This window comes from Lemur catta, chromosome 11 (assembly GCF_020740605.2).
Source record: "Lemur catta isolate mLemCat1 chromosome 11, mLemCat1.pri, whole genome shotgun sequence".
In the NCBI taxonomy this organism is placed as follows: domain Eukaryota; kingdom Metazoa; phylum Chordata; class Mammalia; order Primates; family Lemuridae; genus Lemur; species Lemur catta.
The window spans coordinates 41462263-41488618 of record NC_059138.1 but is presented as its reverse complement, the minus strand read 5'-3'; the positions used below and the strand labels follow the sequence as shown (position 1 = coordinate 41488618).

The 26356-nt window shown below is 38.2% G+C and overlaps 1 protein-coding gene across 1 annotated transcript in view; it reads left to right on the top strand.

The window, feature by feature from the left end:
• MAGI2 (membrane associated guanylate kinase, WW and PDZ domain containing 2) overlaps positions 1-26356 on the top strand; it is an 836940-nt gene that overhangs the window by 591522 nt on the left and 219062 nt on the right. The window contains exons 7-8 of the mRNA XM_045564147.1: positions 8798-8919; positions 11287-11469. Of these exons, the coding sequence (XP_045420103.1) occupies positions 8798-8919; positions 11287-11469 (305 nt within the window). The remainder of the gene's footprint in view (positions 1-8797; positions 8920-11286; positions 11470-26356) is intronic.

Below are 26356 nucleotides of genomic sequence, written 5' to 3'. Positions count from 1 at the left end.
ATTCACAAAGCAAATTCATATTCCCCCAGGTATGGTACAGAATAATGAATGGACATTTATAAAAAGAAAATTATTATTTAAGTGTTACAATTGGGAAAAAATTTTTCAAGAGGCAGGATTCAATTATTCTGTTTTAAAAAATGGTCTAAGTAAAATAGATTCACTTCTTCCATTTATCCAAAGCTCATATTTTAAAATAACTTATATTTAAAATGTTAGACTTTAATGTAGTACTTTTATAATTCAGCTTTTCAAAGCACTGTAAGGAATACATTGTGTCATGTAATCCTATTTTATATTATAATTCTCTTTTGTTCATATTTTCTCTTCCATAATAAACTATGTGTCTGATTAATCTTTGTCCCTCACCACAACCCCTACCATTAGTGCCTAGCAATGACAGTTTTAGAAATAAATATTTGATGAATTATGATAGTGAGCATTTATTGAATACTTACATCCAGACACTGTTCTTAAATCATTTACTCATTTTAACTCATTTAATATGCACAACAACTCTATAAGGTGGACATTATTTTTATATGACTTTATGGATGAAAAATTCTAAAGCACAGAGAGGGTAAAATGATGTGCTCAAAGTCACACACCTAGGATGTGCTGTGCTTAGATATGAATATGAGCACCATGACCAATCTCTTAGTTATACTATCCTGCCTTCAATGAAGAGGGTTGGTCCCAGAGAATCCTTTTGGGGTTATTATCCTCTTTTAGTTTCCAGAGCATGAAGTACTTTTTATTCCATTTAACCAAATTTAGCAGTAGAGGAAATGTTATAGAGTCTTCTCAAGGCTTATATTAAAATGAATAAAATATAGACAGGGTGCAATGTGTGTGTTTGGCTACCTGTGTAGCTACAGTCCAGGGGTTCAGATGGGATGTGGTAATGACCCAAAAGTGGGGAATTAGTCCTGAATTAATTTTTGTATATGGTGAGAAGTAGGGGTCTTTTTTCATTCTTCTGCATGTGGCTATCCAGTTTTCCCAGCACCATGAATTGAATAGGGCTTCCTTTCCCCAGTATATATTGTTGTCTGCTTTATCAAACATCAGTTGGTTGTAGGTAGATGGTTTTATTTCTGGGTTCTCTATTCTGTTCCATTAGCCTATGTCTCTACTGTTATGCCGGTACCATGCTGTTTTAGTTAGTGTAGCCTTGTAGTGTAATTTGAAGTCAGATAATGTGATGCCTCCAGATTTGCTCTTTTTGCTTAGTATTGCTTTGGCTATTTGGGCTCTTTTTTGGTTACAAATGAAGCTTAGGATTATTTTTTCTAGGCCTGTTAAATAACATGTTGGCATTTTAATGGGAATTGCATTGAATCTGTAAATTACTTTGGGCAGTGTGGACATTTCAGTGATGTTGATTCCATCAATCCATGAGCAAGGGATGGTTTTCCATTTGTCTGTGTCACCTGCAGTTTCTTTCATCAGGGTTTTGTAGTTCTCCTTATAGATATCTTTCACCTCTTTGGATAAGTATTTTCCTAGGTATTGTATTTTCTTTGTAGCTATTGTGAATGGTTTTGAGTCCTTGATTTGACCTCAGCTTTACTGTTATTAGTATATAGAAATGCTACTGATTTGTGTTGTTGATTGATTGTGTAATCTGAGACTTTGCTGAATTTATTTATCAATCCTTAGAGTCTTTTGATGTCATCAGCAAACAGGGATAATTTTACTTCCTCTTTCCTGATTTGGATGCCATTTATTTCTTCTTGCCTGATTGCTCTGAGTAGGGCTTCCACTACTATGTTGAATAGAAATGGTGACAGTGGGCACCCTTTGCTTGCTCCAGTTCTTAGGGGGAATGCTTTCAACTTTTTCCCATTCAGTATGATGTTGGCTATGGGTTTGTCATATATGGCTTTTATAATTTTAAGATACTTCCTTCTATGCCTAGTTTGTTGAGGTATAAATGTAAGTCATGAAACCATAAAAATTCTAGAAGAAAATGTAGGAAGAACTCATCTAGACATTGGCCTAGACTAAGAATTTATGAGTAAAGCCCCAAGGGCAAATATAGTAACAATAAAAATAAATAAATGGGACTTAATTAAATTTAAAAACTTCTGCAAAGCAAAGGAAATAATCAACAGACTGAATAGACAGCCTACAGAATGGGAGAAAATATTCACCAACTATACATCTGAAAAAAGACTGATATCCAGAATCTACAAAACAGCAAAAATAAAACAAACAACCGCATCAAAAAGTGGACAAAAGATATGGACAGAATCTTTTTCAAAAGAAGGTAGAGAAATGGCCTACAAACATATGAAAAAGTGCTCAACATAACTAATCATCAGAGAAATGAAAATTTAAAATACAATGAGATACCACTTCAACCCTGTCAGAGTGGCCATTACTAAAAAGTGAAAAACCAAGAGATGCTGGTGTGGATACAGAGAGAAAGGAATGCTTATACACTGTTGGTGGGACTGCAAATTAGTACAACCTCTATGGAAAACAGTATGGAGATTCCACAAAGAAATAAACATAGACCTACCATGTGAGCTAGCAATCTCACTGCTAAGTATCTACCCAAAGGAAAAGAAGTCATTTTATAAAAAAGATACCTGTTCTCAAATGTTTATTGCAGCACAATTCACAATTGCAAAGATATGGAACCAACCTCAGTGTCCATCAACTCACAAGTGGATACACACACACACACACACACACACACACACACACACACACAGTACTACTCAGCCATAAAAAGGAATGAAATAATGTTTGCAGCAACGTGGGTGGAACTGGAGAACATTATCCCATGTGAAGTATCTCAGGAATGGAAAACCAAACACCATACATTCTCACTAATAAAGTGGGAACTAAACAGAGGCACACACAGGCACAAAGAGATGTGGGACATCGGAAACCAAGAAGAGGTGAAAGAGGAAGGGGAGATGGGAGATAAAAACTTACCTACTGGGTACAGTGAACACTATTCTGATGCTGGGCACACTAAAAGCTGTGACTTGAGCATTATATAATGTATCCATGTAAGAACAACATTTGTACCCCCTTAATATTTTGAAATTTTTTAAAAAGTGGGAAATCAGAATTGGGGTCAAAGAAAGCCTAGGGAATTCAAGGCAATCAGGAAATTTACACTCTCTGGATTCATCCAAGAAGCCCCAGAAGAAGCCAGTTTACATAGAAGGGATGACATACTGACCTACAACACCAAACCCTAAGCTAATCTTCCTACTCCTGAGGCTGAGGGGTTGCTCCCACATTTCATTGCTAAGAGAGTGCTTTTCCTTGCGAGCACATTTCTATTGTAACACAAGATAGCAGCTGCTAGTTATCAGCCCCTTAGGTTTAGATCTTTTATCACCAAAGAGGGATGGCTTTTTCCCCATCACTAGAATGTGTTGAAAGATGCTCTGCTTTGAAGGACTCCATGGGTCTATACCCAAATGCAGAATGATTATATCAAATAAGCTGGCCCTAAATTTCATATCAAGTTCTGACTGTCACAATGTATATTTAATGGGAGAATGAAACTGGAAAACAGTGAGATCTGCCACCTTTCATACATGCCTTGTTCCATCCATGCATTTATTCAACAAATATTTACTGAGCACTGTCTACCTCGTGCTTTGGAGAAATTAATACAGCCACCTCATCTACCTTGGAAATATTTTACCTGTGGCACAATCTCCACTTAAAAGCTACTGTCTACTGTACCCTCCCACATGATTTTTTTTTTTTTTTTGAGACAGAGTCTCACTCTGTCACCCAGGGTAGAGTGCAGTAGCATCATGATACTCACTGCAGCCTTAAACTCCTGGGCTCAAGCAATACTCCTGCCTCAACCTCCTGAGTAGCTGGAACTACAGGCACGCACCACCACACCCAGCTAATTTTTTCTATTGTCAGTAGAGACGGGGTCTCACTCTTGCTCAGGCTGGTCTTGAACTCCTGAGCTCAAGCAATCCTCCGGCCTCGGCCTCCCAGAGTGCTAGGATTACAGGCATGAGCCACTGTGCCTGGCCCACATTGGTCATTTTTAATTGTCAATTGAAGTCAAGATGGTGGGTACAAAGGTGTCATTCACGACTATGCACTGAGTGCCCATCTCCAGAAACCCCAGGAAAAGCAAGATGGGGCATGGACAGGCTGGAGTACAGACAGAGCACTGGTGGTGAGGGGCAGATAATGGCCCTGCTAACCTGCAGACCTGTGCTTCACATACTGACGGGCTCGGTAAGCATGACTTTTTTTTTTTGTAATTCCTCCATTCCCTTTCCACAGTGAAGAAAGTGACAGTCAAGCAGTATCCTGACCTGAGACCACCTTTGGCAGCATATCATGTAATCAGCTGCAAATATTTCCTTTCCTCAGTTCTTGTCTGAAACTTCTGATGGCCGAAGTCCTCTTCAGGAGCAAAATAGCATTTCCTAGTACTCCCCAAGGCCACATACAGAAAAAGAGACTTCCACATAAATCTTATCAGGCATGAAACTCCTTATGCAATACCTCTTCCTACAGTCTCAGCTTCTAACTCAGGGGATTACAGCTCTGAGCTGCACATTAGAGACACCTGGAAAGCTTTTTAAAACAAAACAAACAAACAAAAAATGCCAATGTCTGTGTACCCCATTCTGAGATTATGAATCAGTTGATTTAAGGTGGCTCTGAGTGTTCCTTTTTTGTTTGTGTTTGTTTTTAAAGTTCTCAGGTGCATCCAGAACTTCAAAGTGCTGCCACATATGAACTTGTTTTAAGTTTCCATTCTGTGGTGAGAGGAAGGGTCAGACCGAACATAAGTGAATGTAAGGACAAAGAGAGAAAGCAATAGAATCTCATCTTTGAATATCCTTCTCCCTTTGCTGTTTTAATATGGAAGCACCTCTCATCAGTATTCTTTCCCTTCTGTAAAGAGAAAATGAAGTTGTTAGGATATACACACTGCAGAATATGACTTTTACTCCTTTAGATTTGAACATCTAAAGCTTCTCTTAGTAAAATATGACAATAGACTAGATATAATTAAATAGTAAGAATTCTTGGTGGCTTCCCAGGTTCCTGTTCTGTATGGAAGCTAGATGAAATAGCTGGTACTTATCTCGCAGAGCCCAAACAATGAGGAAGGATGGCATTTGTCATTCACGTCTTTTGTACACATTGTAAGATCCCCAAATCCTTGCTAAAAGGACTTGAAACTATTCATTTTGGAAGCATAAGGAAGACAAGTTTCTATTCAGCTACAATCACATTTCTTTGTGATAAGTCTTTTAGAGCTTGTGAGCATTTCAAGTTTTAAATGAATGACTTCATTTCTGACAATGTAAACGTTCTGTAGCAATTAGCTTAGGGTACTAAAGCCATATCCAGCTTCCACTATTTGTGGGGTACAAGGCATGCCAAACTAGTTCATTAGTATTTTCATTCTCTGTGAACTCTAGAAACTCACTTTGATGGTGAATGGAATATTTTCAACATAGTGTCCATGAAGCAGGTGGCTGCACATTAGCTTTTCTAAGAAAATAATTACATGCAGGTGGCAAGTTGGAGGAACCCTATTGTATGTATAACTATCCCAAACAGTTCTTGTAATGTATTTTCTAAGGATAAAGTTATGCCTGTGATGAACAATGATCTAGCAAAACAGAAGTAGAACAGATAGGAAGTAAGGAAAGCTGATATCCCAGTACATTTCAAAGCTGTTTCTTGGTTTCTTGAAATTACTGACATATATTTGAAAACAAAAGTCTTACACACTCATCATTTAGTTTAATGAATAAATTGTCATTCATTGTGTTAGATGCTCAGTCTACAAAGATAAATAATGTGTACCTTGTATACAGGAGTGCACAATCTAGGGAAGGAAATAAGCATGAAATTCAATCGTTTAAAAGACTATGATAAAGTCAGTATAGCCTGTGAAATTCGTGATTATAAAATTATCACTTAAGATGTTGCAACTACATCACAGAAACCTCTTTATTCAAGACCTGGAAAGAATGTCAAAAAACTTACTAATAGGAGTACTATGTCCTTCTGAACAACTGGCTTGGGTTATCCTAAATTATCTGAAGAGTATAATTGGTTTCTCTCTCCTGTTGAATTAACAACTCGAAGCTCAAAGCTAATTTGCAACATAACTCCGGTAAACAAATAGGACCCTGTGTTACCAATTTTGATATTGACCTCCCACCCAGATTTAACTAGCTTCACCCTAATTTTGTTTATTTTTGTTGTTGTTGTTCATTTAAAGTACCTCAAGTCCTCTTAATAATGAGGCAGGATATTAGAAAATAAGTGAATAAACTGCAAGGAGAGAGATCTGTTCAAGGTTTTATGAGAGCCCAAGGGGAGGGCTCATCCCACAGAATGTGACTGGGAGAAGTTCGGGGAGGAGTCATGGGACAGGTAGGAAAAGCGTCATGATGATGATAATAGCAGCTGCAGCACTTCAAATACTAAAGAATAACTATAGCTTCAAAAATAATGACTATACCTTACAGTTTTGAGGTTCTCCCTATGTATCTGTGGTTTGCAAACATTTCTCTTGTCCTGACAGCAACCCCATGAAATAGACATTAATGTTCCCATTTACAGATAAGGATATTGATGATTAGAGAGTTAGAAATTTGCCTGAGATACCTCAAACCCAGTATGTCTTGCTTCAAGTGCTGCGCCATTGGTATACTGACTCTCACGTGAAAAGATAAGAGGTCTAATAGGGTGTTGACTGTCAGAGCAGCTCCAAGTACATCCGAAGCAAAAGGGCACATGTGGCGGTGCAGTCAAAGGTGAAGCTACAGAAATAAGTAAGGGCAAAATCAGAAATAATGTATTTTTAGGGAATAGGAAGTTTTCAAAAGGATTTTAGTAAGGACGTTACGTGATAATGGAGAAAAGGGAAGAGAGGCTTCCCTTCCAAGATAGAGTGGCAGCATCAGAGATTATGGGGTGAAGAAGCTTTGAAAGCTCGTATGTTTCATGTGCCACATAGCTTACTGTACACCACAGCCATGGTGACTCCTTGGTGCGCAAGAGTATTACAGAAGCATTTTACTGCCAATGGAAAATCATTTTACATAGATAAATTTACTTTGAAACCCTTACAGGTGAGTTTCATTAACAAAGAACATTGCTCATAAGCACCATCTTCTTAAATAGCACCAGAGGCAAATCAGAGCAAGGTCCTGGTGCTTCTAAGTTCTCCCCAAAAAGCCTTTCTTATGGACTCAAAATGTTGACAGCGATGGTGGTGATTAAGATGATGTTAGTGGTGATAACAGCTAGTACTAATTATTTAGCACGTCTATGCTCATGTGCTAATTATTCATTATTTCATTTAATCTTGACAACCACTCCAGGAAGAAGGCAATATTATGCTTGTTCACATGACAGATTAAGAAACTAAGACTCAGGTTCAATAACTTGCCTGAGGACATGCAGCTAGTCAAGTGGTAGAGCTGGAATTTGAAGACAGGACTGATTGATTCCAGAGCCTGCGTGGCAGGCAGCTACCCTATCCTGCCTCCCATGAGGAAAGAATTAAATGTTGCAGTCATCTTATCATGTTTTTGGCAACTCCTTTTCTGTCTGACCAGAAATGATCTGATTCATAATAACAAAAATTGGCTGTTGAGATTTCGCTTCTTTTATCTCCTTTCCTTTCTAATATGTGCTTTTAGATGACAGAGTGAGTGGTTTGTAGTGGGGGGTGGTGTGTGTGCATGCCCACATATTGCCAATGTGAAATCATATATTGAAAAGAGAAAGTGATAAGAGATCCATTGTAGAAATAGACACAGTCAAGTCCCAACCTCTCCACTTACTAGGCATATGATTCACAGCAAGTCGTTTGGCCTGTCTGTGTGTCAGTCTCATTGCTTTTAACAGGGGGATAATTAGAATTCAAGACTGTATTTTTATGAGAATTTCCTGAGGAAAATTATATATAGTATCCGGCCCAGAGTTAAGTACTCAGTATTTGTCAATTCCTCTTCTTGCTCCTCTTTCCTGTTCATGCTTTCATACCATAATTCTATTTTGATTTGTACAAATAACCAAAGTCAATGTATATATCAGCCTTCTCATGGGGCATTTATGTCCTAGAGAAAGAGCAACATGAAGCCACTACTAGGCAGGGTTGTTGGTTCTTACTCTCCCCATGGACGAGGAACTCTAAATTTCGAACAGCCTGTTTTACACAGGAATTCATAGTTTTCTTCTACTATAAGCCCTCAGTTTACCTGGGCCACAGTTGCTTCAAGCCACTGTGTGTCTGATATCTATGAGTTTGCCATATCACCATGTGAATATGAATTTACTTTTTATTGACTTAGCATTAACTGTCCTACATAGGTATATTGTAACTTCCATACATATCCTTGGGAGTATTTCTCCTGTTACAGGGACCTTGCAAAGCTTAGCCTTAGATGATACTCTTTTCTCCAATACCATGCAGTCTAAATTTCATTTGTTGACCATTTATTTTAATGCATCAAACTTATCTCAAACTAACACAGTAGACCAGAAAGCAGGTGCACATTCCAGTTCTTTTAGCTGCAGCACGCATAATGTAAATACAATAACATATGATAGAATCATTGAGAACTCTGTGCTTGTCACAGAAATGTGTATTGTACCCAGGCCAGCCCTGTCAGAAGCCAGACCACGTGCTGGGTAAGACACTTGACTATAATCACATAAGGTGGCCCTTAATCACCTGCTCTCTGTAGAGCCATACATATGTTCTCTTAAATGACTTTGCCCCACTGTTATCCTAATTTGAAATTTTCTTTTTTAGCCACATAAATAGAAGAACACAGTTTGAAAACCCTGTCCTGGAAGCAAAAAGGAAGCTACAGCAGCATAACATGCCCCACACAGAACTTGGAACAAAGCCCCTGCAGGCCCCAGGTTTCCGAGGTATGATACCATGTCAGCATGCGATGTTTCAAAGGGAAAATTGTCTGTCAAACTGCCCACTCTTCAAATTTGTTTGTGGCTTGGACCATTTTGAATAATTGGTTTGCTTTCCCCAAACCTTTCCATTAGCTGTAGCTGGGTGTTTGCGTTGTCTCTAAACTAATGCCTTTAGCAATCACAGATGAAGCTAAAGCCTCAGGCGATCCCTCATAGGAGTTTCCGGCGTGTTGCCAGGTGGAGATGAATGGGTTCTGACAGTGGCACTGTAAACTGCACAGATTCATAGAGACTCATAAGTTTGTCCTCTAAAGACTGAGCGCAGGGCTGGGCGCGGTGGCTCAGGCCTGTAATCCTAGCACTCTGGGAGGCCGAGGCAGGTGGATCGCTCGAGGTCAGGAGTTCGAGACCAGCCTGAGCAAGAGCGAGACCCGTCTCTACTAAAAATAGAAAGAAATTAGCGAGCCAACTAAAAAAAATACATAGAAAAAATTAGCCGGGCATGGTGGCACATGCCTGTAGTCCCAGCTACTCAGGAGGCTGAGGCAGGAGGATGGCTTGAGCCCAGGAGTTTGAGGTTGCTGTGAGCTAGGCTGACGCCATGCACTCTAGCCCAGGCAACAGAGCAAGACTCTGTCTCAAAAAAAAGAAAGAAAGAAAGAAAAGAAAGAAGGAAAGAAAAAAAAATAAAGACCGAGCGCAAGAATGAGGCTTGTTCTCCTTTGTGACAGTAGACAGCTCCTCATCGACATTACCTAGGCCCAAATCCATCCGTCCCTTCGCTGCCCTGGAGAGGTCGCGCAGCGTGAATGACTTGTCTTATCATCAGCGTGACCGAGCAGGGAGGCCCTGGCTCTTTGGTACGTCTCAGGGCTGCTTGCTGGACCTGACCACGCCTGGTAGCCACATAGTGGGATGAGTTACTGCACAAACCTTTCACATCTTGTGGGCTTCTACTCATAAATAAAAGCACAAAAGAGGCTTTGGAGTCGGGAGGCCCAGATTTGCCTGCTGATAACTTTCACACCGTTCCACTACAGCACGACCCAATGAATGTAAAGGGCTCCTGGTGAACTTCTCTCCCATTGTAAACATTACTATGATGAAGGAAACATAGGTGAAACGATTCTATTGTGTTTTTTTATTTATATTTTTAAAAGATCTATATTTAATGAAAATATATGTGACATGTAACTGGACAGATAATGTAAACCTCTAATACAATGACTCATGATTTTATGGTTTTTTAACTACATATCACCCAAAATGTAACAAAAGTATCATACAAAGTACTTAACTGAGTTACCATGCACAATTTGGCTATTATGAGTATCAAGTCATATCACCTTAAATGTAACAAACTTTAAAAAGTATCCTATAAAATACTTACCTGTGATTGGATGTAAAGCAGATATTAATAATATATATAGCAGATATGACTATTATTTTTAAAGCATTTAATATGCCTAGGAATATATTTTTTATAGACCATAGCTAGAAAAGCATATAACAAATTAGTGGGCAAACCTATATGAATGGGGTTTAAGTTCTATTCAGATTATTTAGGCATATCATTTGAATGTTACAAAATGTGTCACCTTTACATTCATAATTATATATCAAGATATTGGCTTGCCTTTTGCTCACATTTTAGAGTGTACTAAACACTGTGGGGTCAATAGAAATTTATTTATCTGGTCACCTTTATGGCATCTCACCACATAGGGGTGTAAGCACAAGTTAACTCAGTCCCACATCCAGGTGTTCTTTCTAAACAATCTGGACCTTTGAATATGTGATCACATTCCGCTGCTTGTCTATTTGTGATAAGCACATGCTTAAATGTTGTGCTCTTATTCTCTTTAAAACAAACAAATGAACTAAAAAACCAAAAGTCCATTTCACTTTTCTACCCCTATGTCTTCAAGGTTTAGTGAGAGACCGGCCATTCTGACGTACCTCCCACCCGGAATCTTTCACGACAACCAGAGGGACATATCCAGATGTGTCTGGATGATTTGGCCTCCTTGACCTCTTTATCCAAAGGCTCGGGCAGCCTGTTGATACAGCCCTTTTTAAGTACAAGAAGGCTAATTTAGTAAATGGAAATACTGACTTGACAGAAAGCCTCTCTCTAAACAGACAGCTTTTTCATCTTTCCCTGGATGCTTGGGACTGCTCTGCGTTTGCAGAAAGTTCTAACAGTTTTGCTGCTCTGGCAGTCACCGCCCACTCCACCTGCTTGCATTTGCCACACAAGACCCCCACCTTCACCCCCAGGGTTGCTGCTGCTCAGTGGCTTGCTGTCTCTCATCTGAGAACTCGCCTTAAACATGCTTTTTCTTTTTCAACTTATATTGGCCAATGTAGAAAAACCGCTCTTCACCCGGGATGCATCCCAGTTGAAGGGAACATTCCTCAGCACCACCCTAAAAAAGAGCACCATGGGTTTTGGATTTACCATCATTGGTGGAGATGAGCCTGATGAGTTTCTGCAGGTGAAAAGTGTGATTCCGGATGGGCCTGCAGCACAGGATGGAAAAATGGAAACAGGTAAGTTCCTTAATGCTTTAGAAAATTGTTCTGCTACCTCCTTTTCCTAAAGGCAAACATGAGGAGCTCTTTTGGTGTGTTTTTAACTTGAAAGGCAAAAGTCACTTCACTTCACTTTATGAAAACCATGAAATATGATTTCCATAAGTTTAAAATTATGAAGTTGAAGTAATTTGGAAACAACTTTAAATATCATTTTGCCTCGTTTTTCGGACTTCCCCCTTCTGTTTGCTGGATTCAATGGATTCTTGAAATTGATACTTTTCTAATTTATCTCTAGGATTGTTCTTAGGGATGTGATTAACATTTCACTTTTCTAACTTGTATTCAGCCATTAATATTTTTAAATCTGTGTTAAGCTTATAATATTCTCATGCTAAATTGCCCACCTTAGATATTTATTATGCACGCCCATCTCATAGAGGAAAATTTTTTAAATGGCATTAGTGTTTATACGTCCCCATGCAATTTTTTTAATATATGGATTTTTTCTAATCCTTACAAATTAACTTTATATGTAATTACTTGGTTGTCTATCCAAATTATAATGGAAATGTATTGCACATGGAAATACAGACACAAATTGTTATGTTTAAGGCCAGAAAAATATAAAATATGAAAATTGCTGAGTAAAGAAAAAAGTAATGAACTGGGTCTGATTTCACAGTCTGACTGAATTCTCCTACATGGCTAATGACCTTGGATGAGTCCCATAACTTATAAATATTAATTTCCTCATCTGGAAAAAAAATGAAGAAATTAAATTTTATCTTGTGTATTTAAAATGCTGATTCAAGAATTTTGTAGTGACATTTTTTAAAAAATACCTTAGAAAGTGTATTATAAAGTACAGAAACTATATCTCCAGAGAACCTTTTCATCATATCACCATTTTCACATTTTTCACAACATCTATATAATTTACAGTATCAGCTTTCTAAAGTCAATGGGTTCTAGTAGATACACAAATTAGAAAATTACTTTGGAGGAAAAGTTCTGCCATTTTTAGGACCAAGACAATGATGAATTGTTCTTCCATGGGTTTTAAAGTAGTTGTATATAGAGAAACAATATAAAATTGAAAATTTCATTTGACATTTTTAATTTTAAAAATCACTAGTGCTATGTTACCATTTATTATACAGTTTCTATATAAATAACTTTTTTCAAGGTGCTCTTATAAGTTATGTTTATCAGTGCCACTTGCTAGTGAGTAATGATACATGTAATAGATGTCACATCTCCCTAAAAGTTGAGATGAAGTTTCAAAATTAACTCACCACATTTTCCAAACACTACTGTTGTAAAAATCATGTGTAAATAATTTTCTACAACAGTGAGTTTGGGAGTGTCCAACTCTACTTTTCATCCAGTGATATTAGGATAAAAGAAAATTATGGGACTAATAACATTTTAGCAGAGGGGAAAGGATGCCCAACACTGTTAAACTTCAGTGAAATATTTGACGTATCCAATTCTTTTCATGACAAAAACCTAGTTATTTTTCTCTGATCCAACCCATTATTTGATGTTTCAAAACTAGAAAAAAATTCTTTCAGTGTAAACTTAAAAGACGAAATAAAAATATTTACACAGCAAATCTTTTCCCTTTCTTGCTCACTTTACTAGTTTGCCACACCCACACAGTCTTAAGTTAGCCTTATTCAACGACAGAGTCAAAGCTTTATTTAGAATTTTGCAGATTTTCTTCATTTAAGGTAATCATAAAGTAGGTTCTAATGGAGAGAGAAGAACCAAAGATTTAATTCTATTCACTGTCTCCTATTATTCGCTTAACAGATTCTTGTAGAGCACCTCCCTTTCATAGTATTGCAGTGCACCAGGGCTACAAAAATGGAAGGAAGCGTCATGGGCCCGGCTCTTAATGAGTTTACACCTAGGAGGGGCCTCAGACACATAAACAAGTAATTGTAACAAAATATAATGAGTCTATGATAACCATGATGTTGGCACAGAGTCAGAAGAGTAGAAGGAATGAGCAACAGAATTTTTTTTTTTAAGAGACAGAGTCTTGCTAAGTTACCAGGGGAGGATTTGAATTCATAAACTCAAGCGATCATCCTTCCTCAGCCTCCCAAGGAGCTGGGACTACAGGTGTGCACCAATGCTCTAAGCTAAGCAACAAAATTTTTTTTAAGTGTGTTGCTAACTATATAATTTTATTAGGCTCTTATCAGGATGATAATTTCTCTCATTGGAAATGAGTTTAATAAAACAAAATGTAATGCTCATTAAATATTTAAAACATTTTTAAATGTTTACTTCTAATTGTGAGATAATTTAAAATCAAATGTAAACACATTTATATGATATTCCACAGGTTATAACAGAGGGAACAGCTCTTTGGTTCAATTCAGCAAATACTTAGTGAATGTGACAGACATTCTGCAAATTACTAGGGTTGCTAAAATCTTGAAGAGACAAATGTTTCTATCCTCAAGAAGTTGACAGTATAGAAATAATGAGTGACGTGTTAACACATATTTATATCATTTCAATAATAAAAATATGTACTTAAGGAAATGGGCCTCAATTCTGTTGAAAGGTACTTAGGGAAGGCCTCACAGAAATGATGCTGACAGAGTTTCGAATGAGGAATAGGAGTTTGCTAGGTGGACAAGTGAGGAAGGCTATGGGACCAGGAAACAGCATATACGAAGGCATGGTAGTAGAAAATTCCTAGAAAAAAGTTTATATGCCATTATTAATGGCATATAATGTAATGTACATTTCACCTTCAGTGTGGGTTTATGGTGAAGTATAAAGTATAAAATGATAATAAGTGGTAAAGATTAATTATTTAGACTTGTAACAAACATCAAAGAATAGTATATGGTCATATATCCTCAAATTAAAAAAATAAAATCTCATAAATGCACATACCTGTATCTAAAACTACTCTCCCATAAATTTTCAACCAATCTGGCATAGAGATTTACTCTATGACTGATATTTTCTTTACTTATGTATCCCTAGAACCTCATACAGTGCTGGTCAAATAGCAGGTGCTCAGTAAGTACATGTTGCATGGATGGATGGATAGATGGGTGGATTCTCTTATAAATAAAGAAATGAAATTTGAATGCGCTGAATTCTGAATTCCTCTTTTATAGTATAGCCTAGTCAATTCTAATTGGGCAAGGTGGCTCACAAATGAAGCAAAAACAAACCAGCTTTCTAGTTTCTGGATGAAATTTTAAAAACAAATGCATTTTAAAAACAAAATTAATTTTCTTTTTTATAATTACTTTATGTATAAATGAACCTCAAATATTAACAAAAATAATAGATGCTACAGATATAAAAGATAAATCATTGACATTTAAAAAGTGAACAGTCTCATTTGACATTAAGTATGAAAATATTTTAACCAACTTTTCTAGCTCTAGTTGATCTCTAATTTAGGCAAAGAGATGTCAATAGTTTGTGTAGACACAAAGAAAAATTCACTGTACGAAAAACTGACCCTAGGGTCCTACATAAGAGAAACAAGGGTGAGGTGGGGAGTTCTTTCTTTCTTAGTTGGCAGTGATTCTTAAGAGGGGATAGAGAACAGGAGAAAATGAGGGTATTGTGCCTCTGGCTGTTTTTTGACAACTAATTGAGGCAATTCCCAATGGTCCTATAATGCTCCAGAAGAAGGTTTCTCAGAAATTCCCATGGTGCCCAGAAACCATCTGACTTCTGATTATTAAGTATTCTACACATTCCAGCAATCATCTGTAGACACCAAAGACCTTGAAAACATTCTTTAAAGTTTTTTAAAAACCAAGTTTGATGTAACATGGCTTACCCAGAAACCACAGAGTCTGAAAGATAGTTATTTATCCTACATCCTTTAGTTAAAAAGCTTCCCTCGTTACACAATGTTTCATGTTTTTCCCCAGGCTAATTTTTGAATCAAAGCTTGTGGTTTTTAACACATACAAGAGGGAGGAAAACTGACCTATCCATCAAGTGCTCCCATAGACAGTGGTTGAACTATGAGATCATTCACAGCCTGTTAGTTTTTATTTGCCCTCTTTTAATATCTACTCATTTTATTAGTAAAAGCACAAGAGAGTATCCTGAAAGATAAACATCCTAGCATTCTCTAGCCACTGGCATTTCTCTTTTTGAGCAGATAGATGTCATTGCTCTTTGACTGGTTGCTACTTCTGTATCTGTGTTTCTGAAAGTAGGGATACAAGATTAACTTTGTCAGAACCACTGGGAGAGCTTTTTAAAAATACAGATTCCTGTGCCTCAGGATCTGCTGATTCTACATTTCTGGAAATGATGTTCAGGAATATGCATTTATATACTTCGAAAAATTATCAAAGTAATACATGTACATGGTAAAACAAAAAAGTATCAAAATATTTATAATGCATAAAATAGCTCCTATCCTGCCCCTCCCAACTTCTAGACCCATATTCCAGAGGCAATCTATTAGTTTGTATTCTTTTAGATGTTTCTTTTGGTAGCTACCTTCATACTTCTAAGGAATGTGTTTATACAGTTGTCTTGATTTAACAATTTAGACATGACCTGTTTTTACTTCCTTTCAGAGATAAATGAAGCTTTAGTTCTCTTATACCTCATCTGCCCTCCCACATCCTCCCAACAGCATTTTACAACTAATTTTAGTGAAATTTGGACAGCTTTTGCATTATCATGGCTTTGCATAATTGTTCACTGAGCCTAGAATGTACCATAAATTCATTATTTCCCTTAAACAGCTTTGTGGAATTTTACATTGTCTTTCTTTATTGCAAAGTCTTTCTTAAAATAATCCTATTTTCCACCCAAAAGTGCCACTGTATTAGGTATGGTAAGGGTCTCCTTTTTTTCCAGGCATTTTTTTTTGTCCTCCTGCCCCTAACTGGTGAGCAGGTTGTTCCGTTGACCCCCCTGGGGACTTTCCATTCTGTCTTTCCCAAACACAGTCCACTGTTACTCCTATCCAAATCCTCTTTTATTTTTCACATATCCTCATTTTACTGGAGCACAGTGCCACATGTCTTATGATCCTAGATTCCCACACTTAAAAGTAAAACGCTGAAAAAGCTGCTTGGGAGTCAGGCATTTGTGGTAGTGCTTAAAGACTGGTCAAATTTCACTTTTGGTTATGAGTTAGGGATGGAAATTCGTATCTGTTCTCTGGGGCTTTTTTTCTTTCCTTTTTGGAGACACCCTCATTCTCTGGTGTGGGGTATGTGGTAGGAGTTCTGCATGCAGGTATGTGGCAGGGCAGATCATATCAGTTGTTTCCCTATCCTTCCTGGGGTTCTGTGGAGCCACTGAGAGTCCTTGTCCGTATTATCCTCCCCTCCAAGAACACATGAGAACAGGAGTCAGCAAACTCTTTCTGTGAAGGGCCAAATATTAGGAAATATTTAGGTAAAATATTTTGCCTAAATAGTAAATGTTTTTTTAGGCTTTGCAGGCCACATGGTCTCTGTCACAACTATTCAGCTCTGCCATCATGAAAGCAACCGTGGACAACATGTAAACGAATGGGTATGGCTGTGTTCTAATAAAACTTTATTTACAAATAAAGGCAGTAGCAGGTTTTACCTTATAGGTCTTAGTTTGCCAACCCGTGTCCTAGAATATACCGTGAACATCAGTTAACATCCCTTTATTGACTTTCCATGTCCTAGAATTCTCTTGAGCTGTCTCGTCTTAGAACAGCCCCTTCCAGGTTCTCTTCATTGCTGTGGGTTTATTCAATTTTAAAATCTTTGTTAAAGAATATAGATATGTGTGTTCAGTCCATCATCTTAAACTAGAAGTCTTGGAATCTGCATTATAACCCCACTGAAGTATGAGAACTACTGCATGCAGTAGTAGCGAGAAGATTCCTTTGCCACCTAATGTATGGTTTAGCAAACACTCTCCACCCCATCCTCACCCTCTATTAACCGAGCCTAGCCTCAGAATTACTTTGAAGGAGTGCTTATGACTATCTCTGGGGACTAACTTTTGGGGTAGAGTCTCTTACCCAATAGGAAGAAATCTAATTAATGCTTCCATTTATCTTTCATATCAGTCACAGAAAGTGGCTTCTAGAAATCAGTCTAGGACAATGATCTATGAGCAATTTCTCGCTTTTGGGAGTTTTAACACTGTTTTGGGATACTCTATCCCACGGTTGTATTATATGAAATCTTAGTTACCCTTTTACCCTCTGAGGAACAGGGAGAATGCACCTGAGGCCCTGCATGCTGCGTGGACAGGTGATTACCCTGCTCTCTGCAGGGCAGTTGTTGCTGGCCATTCAGTATTGATTCTCAGGGCAATGGTCACCCGATGGTTCCTTATTTCCCATTCGTTGGTCCTACCTAACCATTCTTAACTCCTTAGCAGTTTAATAAAATTCCATAGTTAATTAAACATTTCCTGAGTAAGAGCTATTAAAAAGCCTAAGAAGTTATTTGAAAATGTTTTCTGTGTCTTGTTTTTTTACCACTTCATAATCATCTTATGTCCAGAGCAGGCTTCCTTCTGAATTTTGAGACACACTGCAGTAATCCCTCCCCATGACTCCTCTCCTACCCGCTGGCTGCCTTATAAAAAGTCTTAGGGAATCAGCCAGTTTTTCAACACCACCCAATCCCATAGCCAAGCGTTCACATTTAGGTAGTGTAAACCTTTTAGGTGCCTCTGGCAATTGCCAGCAGCAAATGAACTAATCGGAGAAATACAATTTTTCTACTCTTATGAAGTACCTGTTTAGTTTTCTATTGCTACATAACAAACTATGCCAAAACTTGGTGATTTAAAAGAAAAATAGATTGCTCATGATTCTGCAGTCTGCTAGTCTCACTTCAGGACTCCTCCAGCTGCAGTCATGTGGGCTGGGATGTTCAAGGCAGCTTTACTCACATAGAGATGCCTCAGCTGGAATAGTTGTGACATCTGAGATCTTGCCAGGCATCTCTCTCTCTCTCCACATGGTCCCAGCGACAGGGTAGCTGGACCTCTTTACATGGTATCTTAGGGCTCCACGAGAGCAAAAGGGAAGCAGCCGTCAAGCCCCTGAAGGCCTAGCCTAGAACCTGTCCAGCATCACTTCCTCCCCATCTACTGGTCAGAGCAAGTCACAGATCAGTCCAGGTTCAGAGGGAGGGAAACTAGGCTCCACCTTTTGATGGGAGAAGTGGCAAAAAGGTGTTAGTACTCTTTTATCTAGTGGAGTATTCTTCCTGCAGCTTCTTTGTTTCTGAGTTCCTTGAGTTTGTTCAGTCTCCCCTAAGAAAATTACCTTTCACTTTCACACTCTGCCTTTTCACAATCTTGCTGGTACAGAAGAGTTGATAATGTTGTTCCTTCCAGTTCTCTGTGGTGCTAGTGATAAATAATAATGAATCATAATACCACATCCAGAAATTATGAGCAGTAAAATCACCAGGTCTCTAGCTTTATCTTTCTAATAAAAAAAAAATTAAGCGAGGTAATTATAGCAATTCAATTTTACAAAAATGTTTAGCAAAATATTCAGACTCAGATCCATGTTAGATAATTTGATAAATAATCCCTTAATAGAACATCATTTTGCCTGTTTAGACATTTATGAAATTTAGATGCTACAAAAACATTTTTAGTCTCTATGAAAGCCAGAAAAGAGAATTTAATTTCTAGCCAGCTGACCAATACTAATACCTCCAGTAGAGAAGAAATAAACTTTACTTTCTTAGCCTGTCAATATATTTACCCTTGATTCTTTCTAAACACACCTAGCTTTCAAAATCCCACTTCATTTTGTTCAAACACTTAATATCTCCAATGTTAGTGACATGTCTCTCAGATCGATAACAGGACATCTCACAGTGAAGGTGAGAGCCACATTGAACATTTTCTATCCATTATTCTCCTTTTATAATGATATATAGGTGTTACAGATGCCACACTTGACAAAGGACTTGATTTTGACTACAAAGCAAACACTAGAGAGGATTTAAAAAATGTTGGTGCGGTAATTCTTAAAATCATGCTATGCTTCATCGATAACTCATTTAGTTTTAAAAAGAGGCCTTTGTAACCCAAACGCTATTGTGTTGACTCTTTTTTGCTCATTTCCATCTTTTTTCTCTTTTTATCTTGCATGGTTTTCTTTATGCCCTCTTCATTTAAAATCACTTTCTGGATAAAAGCTCACTTGAAAAGGGATAACTATACAAGTCTTATCCTAGGTTCTCATTTCTGCACCAAGATTAAGAACTTTACTACCAGCTTAGTACAGATATTGCAAAGTTTGCTACTTTATTTTTTCTTTTTTGTAGTTTATGTATTGGTGTCCATTTGGATAAGTTGCATGATAATTGAGGTATGATATTCATGACAATTTTACCTAGTAAGGTCTTGGGAGCCAATGCATTTAAATATACTTTTATCAATACTATTTTTAAGTTATTCTGAACAAGAGCTTTATATTACTTTGCAGTACAGGTTCACTGGCCCTTCTGGGAGCTAAAGGAAAAGTAGGCGGGCCTCTACTCAGCCTAAGAGCAGAACTCAGAATGGTGCTAAATGCTATAACACTAGGAATGTTATATTAGAGTACTCGTACTGGGTATACAATTGGCATTTTAAAAATCTGAAAGCTTATTATTTAATGGAAATGGATTGGAAATTATGGGGTTAATATTATCTTTTTATACTTACTCCTTGGAGGAGGTGGTTGGCTGTGAGTATATTAGTGAAAAGTGTTTAGCTTACAGTAGACAAAGTTGAATTAAAGGTATTATCTAAATGAATTTAAGTTTTTATCATTTTAAATTCTTAAGTCTGGGTCCAGAATTACCAATTCCCTTGCTTTATAAATGAACCAAAATGATACAAATAGATGCAAAGATTTACCAGATTCTGCTATCTGGCTAGCCATAGGCATTCTTATAGACAATGTCAAATCTGTTCATTTCCTACTACTGTCTCTCCCTTAACTAATAGAACTGAGCCTTTGTTCATCAGGAAAAAACTTGCTCTTTATTAAAAAATGCTTATTTTCATCTTCCCCTCCCCCAACTGATTTGTAAACTCTTGTTATTTGCTAACCCCCCAAACCACCCCCTATGCACACATCTGATTATAAGCTCCCTGAGGTCAGCACTTGTGTCTGACTTGATCATTAATAAATGCCCAAGGCTTAGTTCACTAACAGGTATATGGCAAATATTCAACGTCTTGATTAATCAAGTGAATGAATCTTTCTGTGCAGCACTGATTTCCTCATGTAGATTACTATGGAGGCATAAGATTTGCTGTAATAATCATAGATTCCTCTTAGAGAGTTGTTTAAAGTTTGTCTTATTCTAGTTTATCCAAACATCTTGCCAGATGAGTTATTATATATAAAGTACTTAGATAAGACATGGCACATGGAATCTTCCAAAAATGGTAACCATTGTGAATATCTATAAGACTGTCTTCCAATAAATTTAAGAAACCTATGGTATTCTGGGAATGATAGAGACATGAAAAGATCTGTGAACTCTTAGGATGTTCACCCTTTGGACCCTGGAAATGAAGTGATTTTACATTGAACATTTAAAGACAACTCTTGCTTCTTTAAATCATTTTAGATTTAATGGAGGTATCAGAAAATTGTCAGAATTCTGGTACCATGTTGGCAACCCTTATTCTGTTGGAAGATTGGCAACTGAAATAGGGACATTCCATCTCTTTTGTGTTCATATGCCACTGAAAATTGGGCTAGGTGTCATTTAGGTATGCCATAGGATGTTAATCTCTATTTGCTAGACATGTTTTAGAGAAGTCAATAACTTAGTCTTCATTTGTTTATCAATAGTCCTTCATTTTTTGATATGATAACCCATTCCAAAAATAAAAGCACCAATCCTGAAGCATAACAAATGAAAATAAAAGTCTAAATAGGGTAAGATAGTTGCAAAATGCATGAGGCAAGGTAAATATTTCTGTTAAGAGAAATAATACTCCCTTAATTAAGTATCTACATAGGGTGTTGGTGCATAGTCCTACAGGTTGTCATGTAGGTTTGTAAGTGATCAATGAATAGTTTAATTATATAGATATGCACTTATATATCACAGATATGTGCAATATCAGTGAGAAGAGGCAACAAACATGTTTTTCATTTTCTTCAGCTAAGTCTTAGATCTTAGTTCATAATTAGGAATCTCTTAGCATTCTCAATGAGTAGACTTCACTGAAGTCAATAGGAGATAAATTACCATGGAGACCTTTGTTTATAAGTGTAATTCTGCTGGTTTTTGCAAGCTGCCAGTGAAATTAGAAATGGAGTACGCTGGAGTCTGCAAATATCAAAACTGCTGCAGCTGCAGAAACATTATTCCTGTATCCAATGTAATTAATGTGCCTCTCACATGCTCCAGCTGAGGATTTGCATGAACTGACAAGAGCACACATGGTAAATCTTAAGTGTCATCATCTAATTTACTACTTTGTTGGAAAATCCAACTCTATAAGGTAAATTTTGCATTTCTTGTTGGTGAGAACTATTGTTAGAAATGAAAAAATTCCACCATGTATATGAGATACTGACAAAAGGAAGTGGGAACTTTGTTTTATGAAGCCAAGATTAATAACCTAAAACTGTCTTTTTCCATATCATCACCTTTATATTCTTTTTCTCTTTGTTTTAAAGTGTTGGCTCCTGACATGTTCACTCCTCCTGATTCCTTGTTGTTTTTCTTTCCTATTTTCTCATCTGACTAGAGGGTAAAAAAAGAATACTGGATATATTTTCTCCTGTGTTCTCATGAGAGTATAAAAATATTTGGTATGAAAAAATAACTTAGATTGCCACATTTCTAAATTTAATATGAAGTGTTGAATATAATTCTAAGCATGATGATGATAGATAAACTATTGTAGCAACATTGGCATTTTTCACAGGAGTCTTTCATGGACTTGTATAAGATCACGATCCTGGATTGGGACATAAAGTCTTCGAAGTGTTCAAATAATGAGGTTAAAATAAGAGAGAGAGAGAGAGAGAGAGAGAGAGAGTGTGTGTGTGTGTGCGTGTGTTGGAGCTAAAAGCATCAAGAGTTGGAGTTGCAAGCATCCATCCTGCATGCAGTGAACATTCCTGGAAAACAAGATGCCAGGATTTTGTGGTCATTGACATTTGCCTACAGGCTACATCAGTGGTGACAGGCGTAATCTCAGAATTTACAAAGTAGAACCTCAAGTACAAAGTAAAAGATATAGAATTGTTTTCAGTGGTTTTCATCAAGGTCTAAGTCCTTGAGAGGCTTTTTTTTTTTTTAACAAAATGGAAAGGTCATTTTTCCTTTGGAAAAAATAACCACCTGCCATTTCCTAGAGAAAAGGTGACATTTTTCTATGAAAAGGAGACATTTTGCCCAGAGGCAAGTGGAGGCAGTTTCTGGGATTGTCTGACAATGAGTTCATACAAGAGCAGAACAAGATGCTGTGCCTCTGGCAGAAATGACATTTTCCTCCCTATTCAGAGTTGCAAATACTAAAAAATACAAAACTGATTTTTCATGGTAATTCTCCCAGTCTCTTATTGATGTGTGCGGTGACATTATTAATTAATGTTATGAATACATGCCTTGCTGAGACAAGTGAAGGTTGTACAAAGATGGCAGGCTGGGGCACTGAGGCCTGAGTCAGAAGCCCAGGGCTTACATCTGATTTCTGTTACTGGCTAACCTTGTTCTGTTTCACAATCCACCTAGCGTCTTATTGCACACCATCAGTATTCCCATCAATTAGTAACTATTCAAAATAAATATATCCATTTGCTCATGCATTTATTCAGCAAACTTTATACTGCGATGTTGAGTGGTACTTTTCATAGTATTGACTCTAGGGCCCACGAACCTCCCTCAGGGGTAGTATGGGACCATCCTGCTGCAATCAGCCTCCACTCTCCCCCTAGCCTACATAAACAGAAGCTGAAGAGGGGAAAAGAGAATCTTCAGGGTATTTTTTCTTATGTGGACTGCAGTATTTATTTGAGAGGTAATGCAACCATCCCCATGAGAAAGGGAATGATGCTTCCCAGCCCCCATCTCAAGCCAAGTGAGTGGGGGGAGGTCCAAGGGAATCGCTCATTGAAATTGGGGTTATCTGCAAGACAGAAAGATGGGAGTTTGTTTTCCAAATTGGACATCTGCTCAGGCAGTGGACTCACTTCCTTCCCAATCAGAATAGGAAAAAAATGAATTGGAGAGAGATGGCAGGATAGAGAGAAGACATAGCCATGAAGCCACTGCAAATCAGTATTTGGCATGATAAGGCTATGTGAGTTCTCTATGGTTGAAGTGACCATGGGGAATAAATCCTGACTTGAGCCAGCTGTCTTCTATACTCCACATGGGAGAGCTGGCTGCTGGGCGAGGGAAATCCAGCATCAACAGGCTGGGCAGTGCTCCACGATGGCAGGAGCTGACAGAGGAGAAAGAGGCCAAGCTTGAAGCAAATATTGCCCTGGCCCGAGGATGGATGCACAGATCCATCCCATGGAAGAGCCAGCCACTCGATAGCTGCCACTTTCGTGGCCAGTTGCCATTCACCAGACAAGCAGCCACAACCAACACAGAAAAACAACACAATTGTAGCTAGTTAAATAAAAAAGACGTCTTCCTCTGTGCCCCTAACACACTGGAAGAACTAGACCTTGAAAAGTGAAGGAGGGGAGAGGAATGACTCAGAGGCAGACCATGTCTTTCGACCTCAGAGCTGTCAGGGTCCCATTAAAGCTCAGGACAGAGAGGAGGACAGAGAAGAGATTTAAATCAAGTTTGAAGTAGAGGCTGTAATGAGACTGGACATATTATAGCCAAAAGCAACTACAAGTTAAGAGTCTTCTCCAGATATCATGAAAGAATAGGAAAGGGGAATGAAAGTAGTAATTGGAGAAAAAATTATTTCATATTTTTACACACACCAACCCCCAGGTGAGACTGTTCAGTAAACACATGCATGTGCATTGAATACCCACCATGCTTCAGGCATCCTTTCAGGTCCTGGGGATCTAGAGATGAATAATACAGTCTTTGCTTTAAAGGAACATGCAGTCTGGTAAAGCAACAGAGGCATGTGTGCAATTTAAAATGGTACCTGGAGATAAATACTAAAACAGATGCATATAGACTGCTGAGCAAGGACAGAAGAATGAGTCTCTCATAAGAGGAGGGATCATGGGGGCAGGACAGGGTAGATTTCACAGAGGATGTGTGATTCAAACAGAGACCTGAAGGGAGATTAAGAATTTATTGGATGCTCTAGGTAAGGAGAATCTTGTGTGCAAAAATGCAGACATCCATTCATTCAGCAGGCATATATGGAGAAGTTACCATGAGCCAGGAGTTGTGCCAGGTAGCATCTCACCTTATAAGATGAAAGCGAGGTGTTCCTTACATGTCTCCCAGTCTGGGGCACCTGGAAAACCATGGGCTTATCTGTTATGCCTGAAGCCTGGGAGGCAATAGAAAAGGAATACAGGAACAGGAGTTGAGGTGAAAGGCTGCCGGAGCTTGGTCAGGAGAGAACTATAAAACGTGCTTAAGAGGCATGGAGGGGCCGGGCGCGGTGGCTCACGCCTGTAATCCTAGCTCTGGGAGGCCGAGGCGGGTGGATCGCTCGAGGTCAGGAGTTCGAGACCAGCCTGAGCAAGAGTGAGACCCCGTCTCTACTAAAAAAAAAATAGAAAGAAATTATCTGGCCAACTAAAAATATATATACAAAAAAATTAGCCGGGCATGGTGGCGCATGCCTGTAGTCCCAGCTACTCAGGAGGCTGAGGCAGTAGGATCGCTTAAGCCCAGGAGTCTGAGGTTGCTGTGAGCGAGGCTGATGCCACGGCACTCACTCTAGCCCGGGCAACAAAGTGAGACTCTGTCTCAAAAAAAAAAAAAAAAAAAAAAAGAGGCATGGAGGGGCTATAAATGTAAGGAAGCAACATGATCACACATGCAATGATCAACATGATTTTGATCAAAATGATCAAAAGATAACTGTGGAGTCAGTGTAAAACATGGAAAGAGAAAGACAGATGTCAAAAGAAGTTTAAGAATGTGTGGGATTGCTTCTGCTTTCCCCTCCAGACCCACGTTCTAGTTCTGTAAACTACACCAATGGGCTCCCTTGCCCTACAGCTTCCAGTTAGGTTGGGTCCGTGGGAAGAGGCAGCAGGTGATCCCAGAGCAGGGCGAGAGGGAGGTCCCAGTGCTTAGTGCCTTGGTTCCTTTGCTGCCAGGTTGGTATATGCTGAGCACCACCTATTGGAAGTCTCGGCACTAACAACCACGGGAAGAGAGAAGAAATGAAAGGACAGATATCTGGGCAGTGGAGTCAGTGTTCCTTCTTGTCTGAGCAGATGTCAGTGGTGAAGAAAGAGTCAAGTATATTGACTTGAGTATCAAGCTTGAGCAACTAGATGGACTGTGGTGCCTTTCATACAGAAGATGGAATGGATATTAGATTGCTGAAACCTAATTGGAATGCTTTAATAACTCTTCAGTCATAAGGAATAAGGTTAAGTTAAGCAGCATGTTAACAAGGCTTACATAAAGTTTATGTTTAGAAGATCCAGCATCTATCAACTGTCTTCCATCAAAGACAAATCAGTTCTCAATTCCATAGTTATATTTTCTTTGTTGAATGTTTTATTTTATAATTCTCTTTTTGCTTCCTTTTCAGGAGGAAATGGTAGCAATAGGATTCCTTTTATTAATATATTGCCAGCAAAGTCTATACTGTTAACAGTTTGGTGAGATGAGAGAAGGACAGAGTAAGAATATATGCCAAGATCTGCAACACAGAGAATGTAAAGTGCTTCAGACATTGAATAGCTGACAAAAGGAAGAAGTGGCAGCCTTGTTTTCCATCAAATCTAGATGGGAGA